This window comes from Hibiscus syriacus, unplaced genomic scaffold, assembly GCF_006381635.1.
Source record: "Hibiscus syriacus cultivar Baekdansim isolate YM2019G1 unplaced genomic scaffold, ASM638163v2 tig00110332_pilon, whole genome shotgun sequence".
NCBI classification, from domain to species: domain Eukaryota; kingdom Viridiplantae; phylum Streptophyta; class Magnoliopsida; order Malvales; family Malvaceae; genus Hibiscus; species Hibiscus syriacus.
The window spans coordinates 6,682,743-6,705,789 of record NW_024062688.1 but is presented as its reverse complement, the minus strand read 5'-3'; the positions used below and the strand labels follow the sequence as shown (position 1 = coordinate 6,705,789).

Sequence of the window (23,047 nt, the reverse complement as noted above, 5' to 3'; positions counted from 1 at the left end):
TAACAACCAATTTTTGGTACATATTAAAGATTCGCCATTTTCCGGAATGAGACAACTTCAGTATTTGTTGAGAACACGAGAGCCAATGCTAAATGCCGATTCTGATGCAACAATTGTAATTTGAATGCTCATAATGTCACATGCCATCAATGCAAGATCTGGAAATTTAAGTTGATTCTCCTTCCAATAATGCAAAAGATCAAGACATGAATGTAAGTTAAAGAAAGCTGGTTCGAATCGACGATGTTGCGCTACTGGTTCGTGAGAGACTGAGAGTGTGAATTGAATTTGGGGGCTTGCTTTAGTTACTTGCTTCAGTGTGAATTGGGAACATTTACTCGTAGGGTTTCGAAATGTGAGTGGGGCTATTGGCATTTGGGCTTCATATTTTAAAATTGTATATCATCAAATTAAAACGTGAATTGAGCTTCAGACTTCAGTGCACATAAAACGTGAATTAAGCTATGGCTAAAATGCACATAAAACGTGAATTGTCTTCCGTAAAACATAAAATAAATTGAAAAAAATAATTAAATTAAGCGAGTTACCCGCGGAGTCCGCGAGTATACCCATTAAACCCACGGATTTAACGGTCCGGGCTAATAAACCCACAATTTAAACGAGCTTTATATTTTGAGGCCCGAAGCCATCACGAGCCTCGGGTTATACGGGTAGCCCGTGGGCCTTAGCCCATATACCCAGCTCTAGTTAGAGGGCACCCAAATTTCTATGTATGAAATCACATCTTCGTGTATGAACGTCGACGAATAAATTTCTCAATCAAATTGAGATTAGAAAAGAAAGAATTTCAATATATAGGATTTTGGTCAATGACATTAGGCCGATTCGATCGATGATATTATAGAGGCCAACATTGATATAAAGAATTGAAATTAAGAATTTTAGAGATTTTAAAGTTGTTTTATAATTTTATAAAATTTTGAGATTTTAAAAAATATAATTTTAACTTTATAATTTAAATATTATTTTTAAAATTTTATAAGTTTAATGTATATCAATTAATACCCATCGTAATAGATTAAACACTTAAAAGTATAATATCAAAAATAAATACTTAAAAGTTATGTAAACACTTAAAAATAACCTAACCTATAATTTGAATACTTAATTTTAGGTTAAAGCTTTTATTTTAGGAAAGTTGGAGTGGGGGACTGGGGACTTGATTTAAAATTTGAAAGTTGAAACTAAAACCCTCGCTTACACAGAGCAGTGTGGACATTGATTTCAGGCAGCAGCACAACACAACAAGGTTTTGACTGAAATTAGAAGACATTGAAATTTCATAATGATGGTGGCGGGGATGGAGGTTCCTGTCATTGGCAGCGACTCCATTAAATGGATTGACCTCACAATTCCTTCATCCATTAACCGCCTTGACGACGGCGCTTTCGCTCCCCCCACGGTGGATTCCGCCTACGCCACTTACATCGACGGAGATGCTCCTTTTCATCTCATTTGGTATGTCTGTTTTTTTTTCTATACATTAGTTCATCAACACAAGCATTGTTTTTTTATTTATTTATTAATAAATTCTTATTCCTCTCTTGTTCGCAACCATCAGCCGAATCCATACTGGTCAACCAAAAGTTCTGGAAATCTTCAATCTCTCGCAGGAATTCCCTCACAACCCTGGGCTCCGCCTTAGTTTCGCTCACCCACTCTCGCTTTTCGCTCTTGTTAGCCCCCATCCAACCAAATCGCACTACTTGCTTTATACTGTCACAGTCTCGGGGATTGCTTACTTCATTAAACTTTCCAAGGACCTGACTTCCTTTTGCTCCAGGGACGAACTTATAGAGCTTGATGCGCGTGCTTATTCTAATTGTAATGAGTCAATTACTTGTATGGCTGCAAACCCTGGATGTCTTTTGTTTGGGAGAAATGATGGATCTGTTACTTGCTTCCAACTTGGCTCGCTTCACCAAACTGCTCCTGGTATCTAGTCCTTTTACATCTTGGTCCAATTTTGTTATGCCATGGTTGTTTATTGTATAAAACTTTCTGACTCTCAACTTTCCCATTTTAGGTTTTGTGTCTGAACTGCGTGATGATTCAGGGGTTAATCTGGGTCGCTTTTGGGGTTTCATGTCAAGGTATCTTTTTTTCTATCTCAAGCAATATGTACATACACACAAACATGTACATTGTACTACAAATGATACACTTATTTGGGGAATGCATGTTCAGTGAAGTTGTCTGTTTTACTGATCTATATTTGGAAAATTTTCAATTCATCAGAATCTGCTTTAAGGCTGTATTTGAATCATGGGGACAATGTGGATGACATTGAAATGTATTATATGTGAAATAGTTGGAAGTATAGTATATGGGTGGAAGTGTTTTCCAATCTTGTTTGAGTGTGAAGGAAACTTGAGGATAAACTATTACACTAACTATAGGAAAAGGATTCCTGTTTTTCCTTTAAAAATACTGTTTCCATGATTCCATCTTGGTTTCTTGTTCATTTTCCTTCACTTTTTCTAACATAAAAATAGCATTAATTGGCATATTTAGTGTTTGTTTACATGTTAATGGAGAAGCTTAAAAATATGTTTGGACAGGACAAATAGATCTAGGGGTTTACCTACTTAATGCTGATCTAAATTTTGAAAATTAATTTGTTTATGTACTGTTTACTTCTATACCCCAAGTCCTGGGTTCTTGGTTAGATTCATGCGAGTGTGGATGTTTGAATGGATTTGAGACCACCTAACCCGTATTACAGCATTAACGGAAAAGGTTAAACTTGTGTTCTGAATTTTATGCTTGATTTAATTTTATCTGTGGTGCTATTATTGTTTTCTCTTCTAATATAGGTCAGTTTTCTTCATATGCCATGCAGGGGGAGGGTTGTTGGGGCTGTCCAGGATTTAATAATAAAAGAGATTGTTGGGAAAAGAGTTGCATTCGTGCTTCACCATGATGGGATTCTACGAGCATGGGATCTTTTATCTCGAAACAGAATTTTAAGTCATGCGATGGCTGTGCCAACATCAATTGAAGGTGATCCTACTACTTGACTATACCTTGCTTCTAGGCTTCTTTAACTGTCTTAGCTTCTATTATGTCCCTTCTCCAAATGTTCAAGTTTTATAGCTTCTTAAAAAATAGGTTCTCCTCGTTGAGGCAAGACTGGCTTTTCTTACCTTTGAATGAAAACATAATGTTTAATGGAACCCTTTCCTGAGAGAGGGAGCAACTGGAGTATTTCTCTTGATCTCTTAATCTCATTGTAGTTTTCATCTAGTGATTGCAGAGAATCAGTGTAGTTTCCTCAGAGGGATCATCTTCTGATTGTTGAACACGCTATATTCGATTTTTACATATCTCAAAAATAGATTTATTTAGTATCATGTGAAATGACCTTTGATGAAGGAGTTTAGCATTTATTTTCTTTTTATGTCCACAAGTGAGAGTATGTGCAATAGAATTTTGTTGCCTCTTTCAGGTTCTTATTGATTGAATTTGTTGTTGGCAATGCCTAGTTAAACCTTCTTGATCGTTGTACTTGCTTGCTAGCTACATGTCAGTGACAAGAGTTGTGTGTATGTAAGACATAGATGTAAATAGCACTATTTAAGAAATTTCTTTATGTATAATTTAAAGTCGGAAAAACTTGTTCCGAATAAATCGTTTTTATTTCTGTCGAATATGGCTGACTTAAATAGAGTTTACAATGTAACAACTTTACATAAAAAGATGCATAAAATTAGCAACAGAATAAAACTGATTCTATCTAATTAAAACTGATCCTATCTAATAACTAACAGAATAAAAACTGATTCTATCTAATTAAAACTGATCCTATCTAATAACTAACAGAATAAAATATCTAGTTAACAATCCTAATATTTAATATAGATAATCTCGACACCCCCCCAAGCTGGAGAATAGATATTGATCATTCCCAGCTTGGACAGAAATCCTTCGAACATCGTAGTAAACAGTCCCTTGGTGAGAACATCGGCGAGCTGCTCTGATGATGGAACAAAAAGTATACATATATCACCATTTTCCAGCCTCTCCTTGATGAAATGTCGATCTATTTCGACATGTTTGGTCCTGTCATGTTGTACAGGATTCTGAGCAATACTGATTGCCGATTTGTTGTCGCAATACAACTTCATCGGTTTATCTCCTTCAACCTTTAGCTCCTCCAAGATTCTCCTAAGCCATAACAGCTCACATACTCCTTGCGCCATTGCTCTGAACTCGGCCTCCGCACTGCTTCTAGAGACATCTGGTTGCTTCTTGCTCCTCCAAGTATCTAAGTTGCCCCAAACAAAGGAGCAATAACCGGTGGTAGATCTTCTGTCTGTAGAACTTCCGCCCCAATCAGCATCAGTGAAGATCTCCACTCTTCGACTTCCATTCTTCGAAAACATGATTCCTTTACCCGGACTCCCTTTCAAGTAATGAAGAATCCCGTAAACAGCCTTGGAGTGTTTTTCTGAGGGACAATGCATAAACTGACTAACCAAGCTCACAACAAATGCACTATCTGGTCTCGTATGAGCCAAATAAATCAGTTTCCCCACCAGTTTCTGATTCCTATTCTTGTCCACAGGCTCAGCACCATCTTCTTTTTGGAGTTTTTGATTCGGATCAATAAGAGTCGCCACTGGTTTACATCCGAGTAATCCGGTCTCTTTCAAGATATCGAGGACATATTTCCTTTGCGAGATAATTATACCTTTTGAGGATCTAGCCACCTCCATTCCAAGAAAATATTTGAGTTGTCCTAGATCATTGACTTCAAACTGGTTGGATAAGAAGTTCTTCAGCGACTCCAACTCTACTGTGTCATCTCCTGTCATAACAATGTCATCTACATACACAATTAAAATAGCAATTTTACCATTATTGTGTTTGTAGAACATAGTATGATCGAACTGGGCCTGAGTGTAACCATGTTGTTTCACAACTCTCGTGAATCTCTCGAACCAGGCTCTCGGAGATTGTTTCAATCCATAAATGGATTTCTTTAGCTTGCAGACCCTGCCATCCTTCTTCAATTCATCAAAGCCTGGAGGAACTTCCATAAACACCTCTTCCTCTAGCTCATCGTTTAAGAACACATTCTTCACATCAAACTGTCTGAGAGTCCAATCCAGATTGGCGACTAGTGAGAGTAGGACACGTACGATGTTTAATTTGGCCACATGAGCGAAGTTTTCCTCGTAGTCAAGGCCGTATGTCTGAGTGAAGCCTCGTGCTACGAGTCTTGCTTTGTATCTCTCGACCATCTGCATGGTATTTGATGGTGAACACCCACTTGATGCCTACAGATCGTTTCCCCTCAGGTAAAGGAGTTAGATCCCACGTGTCATTCTTCTTCAGGGCCTTTAACTCCTTAAAAACTGCCTCTCTCCATCTCGGAACCTCTAGAGCTTCATGTATCGACTTAGGTAGTTCATCATCCATGATCCTGGTGGAAAAAGCTTTGAAATCTGGAGAGAGTTTATGATAAGACACGAAATTGGATATTGGATGTTTTGTGGTACATGATCTGACACCTTTGCGCAAGGCTATGGGTTCAAAGAATTCTGTAGAAGGCTCTAAATTTGGAGAAGAAAGAGAAGTCGTACCTTGGACCATAGTCGAGTCCGATGGTTGGCATACCTTGGGGGCCGGTGGAACATTACTTGGTCGAGTCATCCTTCTAGAATAAACACGAAGTTCAGTAGGTGGTTCCAAGTTGGTTTCTACCTTGGTTCCACTGAGCTATTTACAACTGTTTTTGGCAAGGATGTTTGTTCCCAAAAACTCATTTCAGAATCATTATCCCCCGAAAGAGAGTTTTTGTCAAAAAAAGGTTGTTTTTCAAAAAACGTGACATCCATATTCACATAATACTTCCTAGATTTAGGATCAAAGCATTTATACCCTTTTTGTGTTGGTGAAAAACCTAGAAATATGCATTTATGTGCTCGGGGATCAAGTTTTCCTCTATTTTGGCCGTGTGTATGAACGAAAGCAATGCAACCAAAAATTTTACGTGTTAAATCAGTGAAAGATCTATTTTCAGGAAACATATTCTTTAGAGCTTGCAAAGGAGTGATATAATTAAGAACTCTTGTAGGCATTCGATTTATCAAATAAGACGCTGTTAAGAGTGTTTCATTCCAAAAACGATTAGGAACATTCATAGCAAACAATAAAGCCCTAGCCACCTCTACTAAATGCCTATTTTTTCTTTTAGCAACTCCATTTTGTTGGGGAGTATCAACGCAAGAACTGTGATGAATAATTCCTTTTTGTTTCAAAAAATCACCTAAGATTGCATTAAAATATTCTCGACCATTATCGGTTCTAAGAACTTGAATATTTGCTTGAAACTGAGTATTGATCAGTGAGTGAAATTTTTTTAAAACACTTGCTGCCTCGGATTTTTCTTTTAGTAAATAAATCCACGTGACTCTAGTGTGATCATCAATGAATGTGATGAACCATCTAGATCCTGAGGCTTTTTTACTCGTGAAGGGCCCCAAATATCACTATGCACAAGAGAAAAAGGTTTTGATGGCATATACTTTAAAGATGGATAAACAGATCTATGATGTTTTGCCAATTCACAAACTTCACACTGAAAAGAAAAACCGCCTTTTTTTTTGAAAAGATTTGGAAACAAATATTTCAAGTAATTAAAACTAGGATGACCTAACCTATAATGCCACAACATTATTTCATTCTCACAAGACAACGTTGTAAAGCATCTTGGTTTCTGAACTTGTTTATCTGAAGGATTTTCCGTGACCAAGTGATAGAGTCCATCAACCTCCTTAGCATTGCCAATCATCTTCCTCGAACAAGGGTCCTGAAATTCAAATCCAGCAAATGTTATTGTAGCAATGCATTTGCAATCATGAATAATATGATTAACAGAGATGAGATTGCAAGAGAGCTTTGGGACATGTAGGACATTTAGTAATGTGAGAGATGGAGAAATAATGATAGAGCCTTTTCCAGCTATAGAGGTTAGAGAACCATCAGCAATTTTTACTTTCAGATTACCAGGTAAAGGAAAATAAGATGAGAATATGGAGGAACTACATGTCATGTGATCTGTTGCCCCTGAATATATGATCCAAGGGTTTGATTTAGAACCGGCTATGAAAGCTGTAGGATATGTACCTTTTTGGGCTAATGATGAAGAGGCAATATAAGATGATGGGTTAGTAGTGTTGGATATGGAATGAGAACTCATTAGTTGATACAATTGCTCTAGCTGTTCTTTGCTGAAGGCAGACGGTTCTGAGGCAGGTTTTGGCTCTTCAGAAGCATCTTCAGATGAGGCATGGAATCCCTTTGCATTACGAGAATTCCGATTGGCTGAAATATTCTCGGCTGGCTTCCCGTGTAGCTTCCAACACTTGGCTTTAGTGTGTCCCGGCTTGTTGCAGTGCTCGCAGATTGGCCGATCTCTGTCGTTCCGACGATCGTTGCGACGTGGTGGCTGACCCGAGAACAAGGCAGAAGACTCGGTGGGATTTGGTGAGTGGCCTCCAAGCATGACTGTCCGCCGGCTCTCCTCTCGTCTGACTTCGGAGAAGACTTCTCTTGTGCTTGGTAGTGGTTCACGACCAAGAATGCGCCCTTTGACTTCATCCAATTCCTTGTTAAGGCCGACAAGGAATTCGAAGACGCATTCTTTTTCCACCATCTTCTGGAATAGAGCCTTGTCCTTAGCATAGTTCCATTCGTAGTCGCTGAACATGTCAACCCCTTGCCTATAGACAGAGACTCCATACTGACATTATGAAAACACCAATCAGTTTTTTCCATTGAGAGTCTTTGTCATTTGCATACTTCCAAACCCATTTCCCTAGCAAAACTCTATTAATCATACTCAAGTCCAATACTCCTAAGCCTCCTTCTTCCAATGGTTGACAACCCGTACTCCAATTCACCCAATGAACCCTCTTCTTGTCAGATTCTTCACCCCAAAGAAATCTTGCCAATACTGAGTTAATTTTCTGATTGAGCTTAAACGGAATTTTGAAAATAGAGAGGTAAAAAATAGGTAAGGAGGACAATACCGATTTTATCAACACCAATCTTCCAGCCAACGATAAAGAAGCAGCTTTCCAACCTGCTAATCTTTTTTACTCGTGCGTTTTCAGGTCATTTTCTAAATTCTAATGATGGAGTTTATATATAGATTGGAGTTCTGTTTTGGGTCTGTTGTTTGCTTACTCTTTTACATTAAATTGGAGCTTTTGGGGATACTTGTAATTAAAAAAAATGCTTCTATCTGAAGGAATAACAAAGGTTGTTCTGAAACACAATCTCTCCAACATCCACTTCTAAATGATGTTCTTGCTGCCCCAAAATTACCTGCAAACTTTCTGTAATGTTTATGAGCACTTTCTCGTAAGTTTGTTTCCATTTTTCTTGTTTCTTGTAATTGCAGGAACTATACCCACAAGGTTATGGTTGGGTGACTCTAATAATGATTCAAACATTGTTCCTTTTGCCATCTTGTATAAGAGTACTGTGGTATGTATTTCTGAATTGATTATCGTGTAATATAACATTTTCAATGTAGAAAACATTTTCCAGGAGTCATTTTTGTGAAAAAAACTGGATCCTAAGTTTCTAATTTCATATTGTTAATACTGTCACATAAAACAAGGGTTCCAGTAACTTGTTTTGCTCTTTGTTTCAATGTTGATTGATTTCTTGGTTTACATTTAAGGAAGTTGGCATGGAGATGATTTATGTTTATAGTCTCTGCTGTTCTACGGGGGAGAGGATCAACTTGTCTGTTGATTCTTCAGTCAAAAAAATTCCTTTGGATGAGGTAACAAACTGGTTTGCCCATTCAGTGCTCCTTATTTCCCTCTGTTATGTTTTTTTGGTTGGCATTCGTTTAAAATTGACTTGATAATTTTTTTGGATATCTTACTGATCCAATTTTGGCAGGGGGCATGCATTGATGTCAAACTTACGTCAGACAAGATCTGGATATTAAAGGATAATGGATTGGCATCCCACCACCCCTTCAACAGTAATACCTTGTGAGATTTGACTTGCCTAACCAATGGAAGCTATTTACTGACACATGTTTTTAACATAATTTATTGTGCTGCATATTTTGCAGTACTCATGGCTAGGCATAGTGTGGCTTTAATCTGTGAATCATACTGTTTTCTGTGATATGGTTGTGTTTTATGTGTTCCATGCATTCTTTCATTCTTTGATTAAACATCATAATCTGTCTTGCTTGGTGGTCTGTGTCTCTGTGTATAGTACATTTAGCATAGGTAGTTAAGCGTCACAGATAGGGCTAAACCACATACAAACAAACTAGACATGTTAATTGGATGGACCGTGTGGATTTTGAGTCGGATCAATTTGGATATTAAAATTTTCAGGTTATTTTGGGTTCATGTTATTTCTAGTTCGAGTCAATCTCTGATCATTTGAGTTTACCGGTTGGGTTTTTCGGGTCAGGTCATTGTGGATTTAGGCCATTTCGGGTTACTTGTTTGGGTCATTTCAGTTATGGGTCATTTTTGGGGTTGGGTCATTTCTAGTTGTTTTTTGGCTTTGGCAGGGTTGGGATGTTACTTTTTATGTTCATATCTGGTTGTATCTGGTTTGGGCTAATTGCGTTGGTTTTTCGAGTTTGGGTTATAAATTGACAAGTATAAAACAAACATATATTGGTGCTTTAGTGTTTTTGCTTAATAATTTGGTTAGTTCTAATTTTTTTCCAAAACATTTCTGCTAGGGAAGAGGCACACTGTTATGCTTTACATGAAGAATTTATTGCAGACCAACTGTTACAAAGTTCGGAACACACTTCAGATGATCTTATATCAATAACCAGTTCAATTTTTTCATCTGGAAAGGTTCTCTCATCTATTTTACTTTCTTAAGCTTTTATAGATTTGTTTTTCATATTTATGTTCTATCGACTGCTGAGTGCATTGTATCTGTCTCATTCAAAATTTGTCCACAACTTCAGAATCTAGCACATAATTTCTTACTTTATCCCCTTCTATATTGAAAATAGAAGTAAATCATCTGTGCATTTATTCAGCTTCTCCTTTCGGTTCTTTGGTGTGCTTGGTTTGTTTTCATTTTTATTTTCTTGTGTTTGTATGGAATGAGATGTTTTTCAGAGGTGCGTTGCTTATAAATTCCTTTCCAAATTTTGCAGGATCATATTGTGCCATTTGTATCTTCTATTTTCTTTCGCAGGCTTCTGCATCCTGGGATTTACCATAATATTGTTCTACGTTCAACATTTTTAGATTATAGCAAGCACTGGACTGATAATGAATTTCAGTCATTAACTGTGGATGAACTCAAAAAGGAGATTCTTTCAGTTGTTGAACATGAGGTTTTTCTTTGCTTCATTGTTTGAGTTGTTCCTCTGGCAAAGTTTATGTTCTCTGGAGAACTTGTTCGATTCTAACTTTTGACATTTTTTTTGGTCAGAGTATGGTTGAAAGTCCTATATCAATATTTCAAGGATGGAAAAAATTATGTTGTCGATATTTTCAGTACTGGTGTAAAAAGAATGCTCCATGTGCTTTGATTATACAGTCCACCTCAGGTGCTGTTGGTCTTATCAGAAAACATTCAGTGTCTTTCTTCCGTAGTTTGGAAAGTACTGAGCTGCTTATTGACGGTATGCTGGAGATTCTTGCTATTCATTAACTACAATTAAATTATACTTGGTTTAATTTTAACTGTTTGAATGTATACTCTCTTGCTTTTGTATTCTGCTAGGGTTGTCAGAAGATCTTGCTAATCTTGGTAGCTTTGGCTTGGATTTATTTGATGACAATTCTGATCGCGTGATTCTTTTTGAAGTGCTCAGATGTGTCATAAACATCAGCCAACAGTTGGGAAAATCAGCTTCTTTTGTCTTTTATGAATCTTATGTTGGCAGACCGAGTATATCACCCGAAGAGATCATTCCTCTCTTGGTGAAGATGTTAGGAACTGGATATGCTCCATCAACTAGAGCAAGCTATTTATCTTCTCTTGGATCTGATGTTGCTTTGGAGAGGGAACAGATAGATCATATAAATCTAAGAAAATTTTCTGTTGACATGCTATTATCTCTTCATGATCTTTGCAAAAAAGCTGCCTCGTGGAAAAAAACATTGGATGTCATAGAGAGCTATCTACAATTTATTGTCCCTAAAAAAATTTATCAGAATTTGGGTGCTGAGACATTATGTTGTCTCAACAAATCCATCTTGGTTCATGCTTCCTGCCAGATTGCAAAGGCGATGTTTGAGTCTGCATTCGACATCCTTCTTTTTGTAAGCTATCTGATGAGCATTGGTGCACAGGTGAGTTATTCCGTCTTATATTTGATTTTCTATCAATTTGTTATGAAAGAAAATAAATTGGATACATGTCCATGCTTTTTCTATGTTTGGGTCTGACTTGGTAGTAGTTTTATTGCAAAATGGGCTTTTACCATATTATCCTTCTTTTGAAGCAGAAAGTCTGGTATTAAAGGAATTCTGTGAGTGACATGATTATATATGTTCATGTTAAAGTTTATGTTGACCTATGTTGCTTGGAATCGTGCCAAATGACGTGATCCTGGACATGGGCATGATATAGGATCTGTGCCTGATATAGTAGATAAAGCTAACATCTTGGCAGCAAAGGTTATTTTATATTATTCTCATTAGGATTTTACCAAATCACACTTGCATTGGTAGCCTATATGCTGAAATCTTAAAAGAGTGAGAAGAGATGTTTGATATCGCAAAATCAAAAAGAAAGAGAAGATAATAGTGGGAAGACATACGAAAAACAGGGGGGAGAGTATTAGAAAGATTAGTGGGATGAGGTGTTGCTGGGAAGAGTGAGAGTAGGTTTCAGCAGTGAAAAGATGTTGCAGGGGGTGGAGATTGCGGAATGAGAAAGGTGATGCAGAAAGGGACCGGCTATACTCAAAACAGTCTGTCTCCTTCCATTTCTTTTCCTTCTGTCACTATCTAATACAACTTTAATCATCATTAACTAGTATAACTGTCACAACTTATGTGTGGGTTCTTTGCTCTTTACATATTAATAGTCATGATGAGTGTATTAAAATGTAATAGATAGAGAAGCCTTTAACATATTTAGTTTTATAGCCTCTCTGTTGAAAAGAAAACATAACCATTTTTTTTCTATATTGGTTTGAAAGGAAAAGCTATTTTATACATCTTTATTAAATTTTAATGATCGCTAATGTTGGATCAAATCTTAATATATATTCCATAAAGCTATTTTATGAAATATATAAGTCCATGCACCTTATCCTACTCCAGGATCCTTGCTAAGCATATCCGTGTGTTTAAGATGTTAGACAATTACCAAATCAGATGCTTTAATGCATATACATACCCCACACCCTGCAGCCACATCTGAGTTTGAGCACTATTATTATCTCTTATGATCTAAGAGAAAGCCTTGGAAGCTATATTTGTGTTTGTCAGACTATTAGAGTTCAATGGATTGTTTTTAAAGAAATAAAGATCCTCCTAAAAGATTGCAATTTATTAGGCTGTTTTTTAAAGAAAAAATATAAAGCAGATCTAGTTCTAAAATTATCTCCTTTGCATGCTTAAAAAGAACTTTTTTCTCCAACCTGCATCAACTAGCTATAATTGTTGAACCTATAACCAGTGCTGAAAAAATAAGACCGTACTGGCTGGTCAGCTGGTTAATCCTGGAACCAGTGGCCTGTCCTGCCAGGTATTTATCACAGAACTGCTTTGTCCTCAAACCGGTTGAACCAATTAAAAAATGCAAAAAATTGTTAAAAGAAACAATATTGTTATAATTATGAAATTCAGATAATATGCTCTTTTCCAATTCAATGATGCTCCTCAGTTGAAATACCTATATTGTAATCTTTCTCTATTTTACCTCAAATGCGTCATAATGTGTCATTCAGGTAGGAAAAAAGAAACATTAGTAATAGGTGAAGCCATTTCGTGGTACCCACTTTTGGTGGGTTTTACTGGTGATAAATAAATTTTATTAACAAAGGAGTTTGTAGATGCTTAGTTTAGACTTGGTCGCACTTTTGAGAGGATGGTAAGCTCTTGCAGTTGTGTAATTTGAGAATAGTATTTATTGGGATAGATCATTTTTGTGTTTAATTTTCTCCTTCCTTAACAGTTAGTAGATTATCTATCTTTATGTTAACAATGTATACACTTGATTGTTTGGACACCTTTAAGAGGAACTTACCACTAGATAGTCCAACTTTTGGAGAAATAGACCTATATAAATATTCTTATGTCAAAATATCACTGTGGTATACTAATCTTGGCTTATGTTATATTCATAATAAATTGAGGTGTTTGTTTGGTTTTGTTTGTTTTGACAGTCTTTCCCTTTCCCAAGTAAAAAGCATCATTTATAACTTGCCCAGAATGTAGAACTCTTACCGAGCTATGTTAATTCTTGTCTTTGTACGTTAATTCTTGGTTTTGCACGTACATTTATCTTGTTGGCTCTTTACAGAGGAGATGAGTTTTATTTAAGTTCTAGATATGTAAAAGTTCTTTTTTAATGCAGATTAACATGGTTCATGATGACATAACTAGAATACAAGTTGACTTGATTCCAATGATTGAAGAGATTATTTCTGAGTGGCTTATCATTCTGTATTTTTGCACAACACCATCAGAATCACCTGCAAATGAAGATTTCAGTTCCCAGCTTTCACTGCTACAGATTGGTAAGTTTCTTATGTTTGCTGCTGAGCTTATTTAGGTAATCGGAAACCATCACCATTAAACAGCATATTGTGGTATTGAGAGAGGAATTTGTTATTACTTGCTAGTTGATTTAATTGGTTCTTGTTCTTGTCAATGTTTCAGATAATAAAATCAATAAAAGATCATGGAGGGAGAAACTCGGAAAATGTGATTTCACAATAGCTTCTTTACTTCTACTAAATAATCAAAGTTCTTCTGGATATGAGAGACATCCTTCTTTGGGATGCCTCCTTAATCCAAATGACATAATTACTTCAGTGCAAAAGTTCACCAGTTGGATAGTTTGGGGAAATGCTAGGGAAGTGTCTTCTTCCTTCTTGAGGCGCTCAACTGAAATAGCAATTGTCCTTCTTAGGAATGGCCAATATGATGCTGTTGAGGTTTGTTATTAATTTCTTGCAATTGCTACTTTTAGCATTAAAAATAAATAGCCTCCAAGAGTTGATCTGAAATTCATGTCCTGCCTTGTTTTTTGTGGGTCAAATTTTAATCCTGTCAAAGTACCTACTTGCTATTGTTGAGGCCAATGCAAGAAGGGAAAGGAATTTCAGAAGCGTTCAAGATACTAGTGGTGATTGGTGCTTACTTCAACATCTCCTTGGATGCTGTCTTGTTGCTCAAACACAGCGAGGGTTGCATGGAATCCTGAAAGGGAGGAAAGTCGGTGAAGCTGTTTGCTGTTTCTTCAGGTAATTAGTAATTTAGTTACATCCTAGTCCATAGTTTTTTGGCTGCTTCATCTGTTTGAATTCGAACCTACTTCCCTCTTTATTCCCTTGTATAATATTTTAACCTCCTAGACTTTTTTGAAGTATGCTTGTAAAATGCGTAAATATATGTAGGTATATATATAAAGATAAATAGATGCAAAATGTTTCTAAAATATAAATGTATATATAGTTGAAATTCTATAACATTAATTTGTAAGTAATTTAATATTCTTAGAATTGAAATTTTTTATCAATATAGCAATTGATATAGTTATCGCACCATTATCAAAGGGTTACCTTTCATCATTTTGAATTAATTGCTATTATAATTGAAGTTAATATTTCCTATGAAAGTAATGCAGTGCAATACAAATATTTCTTATCTACAAAATAAATTCTATTAATGAATAATTATAATTAGCAAATAGAAACAGAATTTAGAGCCTGTTTGGATTTGTTTTGAGTCGTCCAACCGGTCTTTTACTGGCTTTTACATGTACACTATCATTCAGTTCTTTTATTTATGTCTCAACCGAGTTGGAACTGCTTTGTTCTACGCAGAGCTGCATCAGGAGAAGGAGCTTCACAGGCCTTGCAGAGTTTATCTGATGAAGCAGGGTTGCCATATCTTGGGTTTAGTAAGTTCATCTGAAGAATATTGTTGTTTTCTAGAAAAAAAAGCAGGACAATTTAATTTCTTGAGCAAACAGATGAGTTTAATTTTCTTGTCCAGATGGTCACGTATCTGCTGCATGGAAGCTTCATTACTATCAATGGGTAATGCAGTTATTTGAGCAATATAACATTAGCGACGGTGCTTGCCAATTTGCTCTTGCCGCATTGGAGCAAGTTGATGAACTTGACCTTAGAGGTGATGGCTTTGAGAGAGATTCATCTAATGAATCCACCACTATCATCAAAGGACGTCTTTGGGCAAATGTTTTCAAGTTTACGTTAGATCTTAACCTTCTGAATGATGCATACTGTGCAATAATTTCAAATCCAGATGAAGAGAGCAAGTACATCTGCTTAAGGCGCTTTATTATTGTTCTCTATGAATGTGGAGCAATAAAGGTTATCTTACATGTCTTACCTTTTGGTTGTTCTAGATACTTTACCCCCAGTTCAGTGTCATGCATATTTTGTCAAGTATTGTATGTGGCTAATTACCAGCTCAAGTAAATCACAGTGCTTGATGAGTAGCTTCAATGCCATTGACGACATCCTAAGAACAAAAATCATTCAAAATTAGTAAAGCAAGATTTGACATTTCGTTTTGTTTGAAAATAAAGGTGTTGAATCAGATTAGAGAATAAGGAAGAGATTCATGAATCATGACAGTCACTGTTGTGGATATAAATTTTTGTTTGGAATTGCAACTTTCATTCTTGCTGTTTTTCTTTATTTTACCATGTTGCTTCCTCTGCATCGCATGCTGTCATCTTCATTTACCATACTTATTCTTGCAGTGTTTGTTGTATTATTTATTTGGCTATTTATATTGTGTCTGTGGATAATAAATTGACACTTACTGGGAATTTGTTCTACTTTTCTCATAGCAGATTCTCTGCAATGGTCAATTGCCCTTGACTGGTTTAGCAGACAAGGTTGAGCGTGAACTTGCATGGAAGGTATGGAATACTTAGGAGATTTGAACTTTACTGGATGCTGTTCTTGACTTATTTTTCTTGCACACTGATCTCTTAGGCATCCTTTAATGCTGTAATTTGTAGGCGGAACGTACAGATATCTTGGCAAAGCCAAATCCATACAAATTCCTTTATGCATTTGAAATTCACAGGCATAATTGGCGCAAGGCAGCTAGTTACATATATCTATATTCTGCTCGCTTACGAGCTGATGCAGTTATGAAAGATCAGCAGCATATGTCAATTACACTGCAGGAGAGGCTGAATGCACTCTCTGCTGCTATCAATGCCTTACATCTTGTCCATCCTGCTTATGCTTGGATTGATCCTCAGCCTGAAGGATATCCTCTTCGGAATGATCACTATCCACGGAAAAAGGCTAAAACGACAGTGAAAGAACAGTGTAATTATTACACTGACATAGAGCTTTATTATTCTTTGATGTTCTCAATTTTGTTGTCGTCAAAAGATGCATAATTATAGGAAAAATGGACCTATTTGATGCTCTTATCATGTCTATGTATGTATTCGGTTCTCTAATCAGTTTCAAAGTTGTGTGACCTAACAAATTTGATCACCCTTTTTCTACTGCAGCTGTTAATGATGTACCAGCTCAGAGGCAGCAATTTTGCATCGATATTGAGAAACTTGAATATGAGATTGTGCTAACGTCAGCAGAATATCTACTTTCACTGGCAAACGTAAAGTGGACATATTCTGGTATTTTTCTTAAACTCCTTTATTTTTCACAGATTACTTCATTTCTTAAGATTTTCATGCTTAATTGTCATTTCTTAAACAATTCTGTGAATAAGCAAGACGTAGATGCAAAAAAGCAAGATTACAGTCCATCCAATTGAACCAAACAAGAGAATTTAACATTACCAGTAACCTAATTAGGGGTAATCCTATTACCAAAGGATTAATCAGTATCCAAACCAAAAGCCCACTTAGATCGGATGATATTGATTAAAATGATATTTAAAAAGAAGGTAATAATTATTAATTCACCTGTAATTTAAAGCTGTCAGTGATATTAAAAATGCCAAATCACTCCAAATTTATTTTAGTGCCCATTAAAATTGATTTCAATTATTAGGCTTTTTTTTAAAAAAAATTAAATGATTAACCAAAATTAGAACATTTTCAACACTTGTATAAATGTGAGCTGTATTATAAATTGATAATAAATGATCCAAAAAGACCAGAAGACTGAGGCCGCACATGAGTCTCACTCACCTTGTTACCTGAAAATAATGGGAAAAATCAATTCTTTATTTACCCGGAGAACATATATATACACAATAATGCTAGCCCGAGAGAAGAAACAAAATAAAGAACTAGCTTGTGGCCCAAGAATAAAACAAAGCTATACAACTTTATTAATTATATTATTTACATCTTGTAACAAGTTTTTTTTTCTTGTTGGAACAACTAGAATAATTGTTTAGGATTAGGGTTGATAGTTGGTCGATAAATATCAATGTACTCTTTCTTTCGTAGACAGATTATGATGAGATTTTTAGCATTAACTAGGATTGTTTAGGATTAGGGTCAATGTAATGCATAGTTTTTATTAATTCATGGTTATGTTGATGCAATCAACCAACTGTCATTCTGTTAGTAAGAATCTTTTGTTTCTTAATTCATAGGAATGTCACTAATTTCTAGGGATTTTGTAAAGAAGAATGCATATATAATTAATATTCTATTTAAGCTAAGCTATGCCAAAAGCGTCCACAACATTACTCCCTCTTGAAGAAGAAGCTTGTTGTCAAGCTAGTTCTATAACTTGTACATGAATGGGTGGATTTGGTTTGCATTCAATTTCCAGATAAAGTATCCTCTTGTATTGGTGCCGTGGAACCCACACAATTCATCACAATTATAACATATCCCTTGACACACCTTTCTGCGATTGTTATTTTCTTAATAAATGGACAAGCACTGCTAGAATTAGTTGAAGTTGTATTTGAAATTTAGTCTTATACCTTGGAAGTTTCTAGTTTCTCTGCATTTAAATTGGCTTGGATAATTCTGAGTACACTGTATAATTGTTGCTTTTCTACATGCTTGGAAATACATTTTTGAAGAGAAGTAATTCTTGGTAGATTTAGCCTAGTATGGTTTGTAGAGAACCTGGTAATATGTTAACAGATAAAATCAGTATTACTGTTTGTAAGATTCTTATGCAATTTGAGAAGTTCATTATATCAATTTTAGGCATGTGCTCATAGTACTAATTTGCGATCGTGGTTGAGGCTGTGTCGCGGTTGCGGTTTTTGCGGACATTATGACATGATTTGTGTCCTAAAAATAACAATGTTTCTAAATTGCGGCCGCAATTTAGTACTATGTATGCTCTTGTGTACAGCTGGTTTACTAGTTTTATGATTTTAATAAATGGTTTTTGTTTGAAAGAAAAGAGGATGCTCCATGTCAATGTTTTGCTGAAGGGAGCTCTTATTGTCCACTTTTAACTGTCACTTCATTTTTGGATGATTCATTACTTTTAATTGCTTTCCAGGGATCGAAAAGGCCCCATCTGATCTGGTTGAGCTTCTAGTTCTAACAAATTTATATGACATGGCCTTCAGTGTTATTCTAAAATTCTGGAAGGATTCAGAATTGAAGAGGTGGAAATATTTACCCTTTCTGCTGCTTCATTAAATGTCCTGTTGATAATGTGTTTCTGGAATGTCCATTGAACTTAATAGTCCTTTTTGTTTAGGGAATTGGAAAAGATATTCTCTACTATTGCATTAAAGTGCTGCCCTATTACATTTAACTCTTCTTGGACTAGGTAAAATCAATCGTCTCTCACACTTAATTTATTTCACTTTTTCTTTTTTTATTTTCCAATGAAACAATTTTTTCATTACATAATACAGCTTTACTTTTTGGATTGATTTCAGACCGCACAGTCTATTATTGACTTCATCCAAGGATGAATTGGTTGTTCACGGTTCACCTGATATGGAGCTCACCAATGAACAAGCTAAGGCGAATGGTCATTGGGAAACTCTTGAGCATTATCTTGTTCGTATCTTCTGCCTGTTTCTCTAGTTCTGAAATCTCTCTTATCGTACTTGTTTCTTTTGCTACTTGCTTTTTGTCACCTTAACAAAATAATGCTAGAAGGCAAATGCAATAAAATGAAAAACCACAAACTAATGATTACTTAAAACTAAAAGAAACGAGTAATACACCCCAATCTAACCTGATTAATCTATATAAAAATAAAATCATGCATTTTTCAAAATGTGCTGTTTTAATTTTTAATTATTAAAACTCATTAATTGGTTTTCTTATAACAATGCACTTCTTGATTTTCCCCCAGAAATCGAAAGCAAATTATGATAGAAAACAAGCAAAACATATTAATTTTGATTGAAGATATTATCAAATAATGGAAAATCGGCATCAAGGTTTTCAGATAAAGGACCTAACATCGGACATTATGTTGTAACCATGAGAAAAGAGGATGCTAGAAGTGCAGCTGGTTTCTCATACAACAGTTTAATATATATAGTCTCCTATTTAAGTGTTTATGCTAGTTGTTAAGATTGGGTATCATTTGTCCTAGCGATTTTTGACACAGCACAGAAACGACGTTTAATGTATATGGGTTTTATGTACTTGTGTTTTGTGCCATAATTGTTCTGACACGTGAAGGGTCAATTGGTTTCCATTTCTTTCTTGGGTTTAAAGCCCTAAGTAATGTAAATTGGTAGAAAAAAGAACACGAAAGAAACCTTAAAAGTTTTTCCATGTTACCCTTTCTGTTTTCCTTTTCTTATTCTCTTTTTCCACCTGACTCATCTTGGGATGTCTGTGCATTGCAGGAAAAGTACAAATATATTCATTCTAGATTGCCGGTAGTCGTTTCTGAAACACTTCTTCGTACTGATCCACATATTGAATTGCCTTTATGGCTAGTTAAAATGTTCAAGGTAATACTTCTACCCACAGTATATATCTTTCATCTATTTTCTTTGTAAGGAAAAAAATTTATAAGGTTCGAGGTACTATGATTCAAATGAGAACGAAACGCATGGTCTAGAATGGCGCTATTAAGATAGCACAATAATACGCAAGTATGAAGAGGAGAGAAAAAGGACAAGGCTGTAAGTTGATATATAATTGCTTCACATAAAAAACCATCAAGCTAGTAAAGTGATTCTGGTGGGACAAATACAAAAGATTAAGTAGGGAAAAGGGAAAGAAAAGAAAAAACCCCAAAAATGAGTTTTTGAATTTTCACTCATCTTTTTATCAACTCTATCTTGCTGCCCAAAAGTTTTTTCTTACATCAGTAGCCATTTATACCAGTTGGCTCAAGGATAATTTTATTTGAATGAATGCAACTGATCTGCTTACAATCATGTGTGGATTTCGCAACACATTCTATTGGGTTTGAGCAGGAAAATCAGAGGGAGAGCTCCGGTGGAATGGCTGGTCCAGAGCCTAGTCCAGCATCCTTATTTCGACTATATGTCGATTATAGTCGATATACAGAAGCAACAAATCTGTTTCTTGAGTATGTAGAGGTGTTTGCATCGATGGTAAGTTACAAAATTTGATTGCTATATTTGCTTAATGTTATTCATCTGTTTTCCATAACGAGTGTATGAATGAATGCATGCATGCATACATATATACATACATAAGGACTCCTAATGTCAGAAAACATTCATGATATTTCAATCCATGTTTTACTTGAATATTTGACACCCAACATTTTATTCTTCTATCAAAAAAATGGCGGAAGAAGCTCTTAAAAAATGAATCTCAGAATTGTTTTTTGAATCTGATTGTCGCCGCATTGATTGGTTTCACTTATCCGACTTCTAGTATCGCAGTGGAAATTTACCAATAAACATCATGGAACCCAAAAGGAAAAGTGAAATTACTTGGATGTTTTATCGAATTCTTGAATATTTTTCTATGTTCTTTTTGTAGTTCTCTATATACGTTCTTCATTTGTATGGTACCTTGTGGCAGTCGTATTCTGGTGGCTTTGCTAATAAGTGTTAATGTAAAACATTTCTTCAGAGACCGGTAAACATAATTAATCGCAAACGACCGTCTGCAGTATGGTTCCCATACAACACAGTAGAGCGGCTTTGGTGCCAACTAGAGGAGTTGATGAGGTCAGGTCACATGGTTGATCAATGTGATAAGCTCAAAAGGCTACTGTATGAATCTCTACTAAATCATCTAAAGCAGGTATGTTCCATTTAGAATTAATATTTGCTCTTGGCTTTTCACTGCCTAACCATTTGGCCAAATGTTTTCAGCTAAAGGTGGATTCAGATGATGTTGTTTCTTCAGTAGGCTAAAGAAAATCTCATCACAAGGTAACATCTTGAATCATTGAAAAACTCTGGTCTGGTTAGGGTTCTGATTGCATACCACATAAGCGCTTTGTAAAGAGAAATCACCAGGTTTTCCCATGTCTTGCTGTTACCTTTCACAATTATAGTGCAGTGACTAATACAATCTAGTACCAAGCTTTTATTTAAGAAAATCCAATATGAAACTTGTATCTCAACAGTATAACAATTGTAATCACAGTGGCCTAGCGTTTCTAGTTATTTTTCAATATACTGTATTCTATTGTTTGTTGTATCCTTTCATATACTGTATTCTAGTCATTTTCCAATTCCAATTTTATTATTGTAGGGTTGGGAAATATTTTATCAATAAGGTTATAAACTCAAATTCAGATATTATACTAAAAAAATATTAAATTTCGAAATATTGCATTTTTTAGGACCACATCGTCTATTAAACCTTGTTAAGATTTAGAAAGAGAAGGTGTCCTCCTTCCCAAGTTTGGCATGTGAATATCATTCTTGTGAACAATGAAACACAAAAATGGAAAGAAGAAAATTGAGACGACTTATAAATTTTTATATGTTTGTTATTCCTTTGATAACTAAAGCTAGAAGAATCTCTCTTTTTATTCAAAATGTACTTTTTATACAAACTATAATTTTTCTACCCTAAATATTTATCTTATTCATATTCTTCTGAATATTACGATTATTACGATATTAATTTTTTTATAAGAAATAGAGGTCTCATTAAATTCCCTTTCATGTTTTTCAGAATACTATCAAGTATCCGAAAAATAGTGGAAGGAAGAAAAAGAGTACATCGAATTTTATTACCATTCAAACAATTACAGGTGATCCATTATGCCACCACCTATAGAGTTCCTTATAGTTTTCATGTACGATAAAATGATCAAGCACATTTATTACAGTAATTGAAAATTTATTTATTTCTGTCTTTATTACAGTAATTGAAAATTTATTTACTACTCTGTCTTAATTAATTTATAACGCCAAAACTTTTAAATTTTGGTTTTAATTACTTTAATTTTTATAATTAATATATTTAAAATATTTTTTTATAACTTTTTATCAATAATATATTTAACATAATAAGTAAAATTTTTAAAAAATGACTATTAAAACCTAAAATGTAAAAAATTATTAAAACATGCAATATTAATGATAATATAATTAGGTGAAATAATTTGAGAATTGAGAATGAAAAAACTAATATAAAATTAAAAAGAGAATTGAATATTTGTTGACCTAATGGGTCAAAAATTGTCCGTCTCGTATAAATTAGCGGGTCAGATATTCGATCCGAGAGTTCAAATAAAATATCAAATTATTTTTATATGCATCGCCGTATATCAATTTTAATAATTTTGAACACTTCTAAATATAACTCACGTCTATTATTTTTAATAAAATTGGTAAAAAAAAAATAGGCGCACGTTATGTTTTCTCTCGGTGCATGTTAGTTGGGCTAACAGCGATTGAAGACGCAACCATTTTCTTCTTCGATCTGATTCTTTGATTCTCTGATTCTTGTACCGATTGCTAGTAATTGT

The 23,047-nt window shown here is 35.1% G+C and overlaps 1 protein-coding gene across 2 annotated transcripts; it reads left to right on the top strand.

Annotated features, from left to right (window-relative positions):
* Positions 1-1,209: 1,209 nt before the first annotated feature.
* On the top strand, positions 1,210-21,713 carry LOC120119601 (nuclear pore complex protein NUP160-like). 2 transcript variants are annotated; one of them, XM_039139413.1, is made up of 26 exons: positions 1,210-1,479; positions 1,583-1,956; positions 2,048-2,114; positions 2,864-3,024; positions 8,435-8,520; positions 8,720-8,824; positions 8,947-9,041; positions 9,758-9,878; positions 10,190-10,372; positions 10,471-10,663; positions 10,765-11,336; positions 13,573-13,735; positions 13,878-14,155; positions 14,277-14,464; positions 15,047-15,123; positions 15,219-15,559; positions 16,048-16,116; positions 16,219-16,537; positions 16,729-16,854; positions 18,662-18,770; positions 18,866-18,937; positions 19,050-19,173; positions 19,980-20,087; positions 20,559-20,699; positions 21,190-21,363; positions 21,435-21,713. In XM_039139413.1, exons 1-26 carry the CDS (start codon positions 1,307-1,309, stop codon positions 21,474-21,476), a joined length of 4,461 nt encoding a protein of 1,486 aa, XP_038995344.1. In that variant the 5' UTR covers positions 1,210-1,306; the 3' UTR covers positions 21,477-21,713. The 2 variants fall into 2 exon arrangements, with proteins under 2 accessions (XP_038995344.1, XP_038995345.1); XM_039139414.1 differs by lacking the exons at positions 1,210-1,479; positions 1,583-1,956; positions 2,048-2,114 and having other exon boundaries at positions 2,984-3,024; positions 8,724-8,824.
* The last annotated feature ends 1,334 nt before the right edge of the window (positions 21,714-23,047 follow it).

Coding starts and splice junctions, on each gene's coding strand:
- LOC120119601 (XM_039139413.1), top strand. CDS start 1,307: ATGATGGTGGCGGGGATGGAGGTTCCTGTCATTGGCAGCGACTCCATT. Junction 14,156..14,276: donor GCCAATATGATGCTGTTGAG/GTTTGTTATTAA, acceptor ATCCTGTCAAAG/TACCTACTTGCTATTGTTGA. Junction 14,465..15,046: donor GCTGTTTGCTGTTTCTTCAG/GTAATTAGTAAT, acceptor TGTTCTACGCAG/AGCTGCATCAGGAGAAGGAG.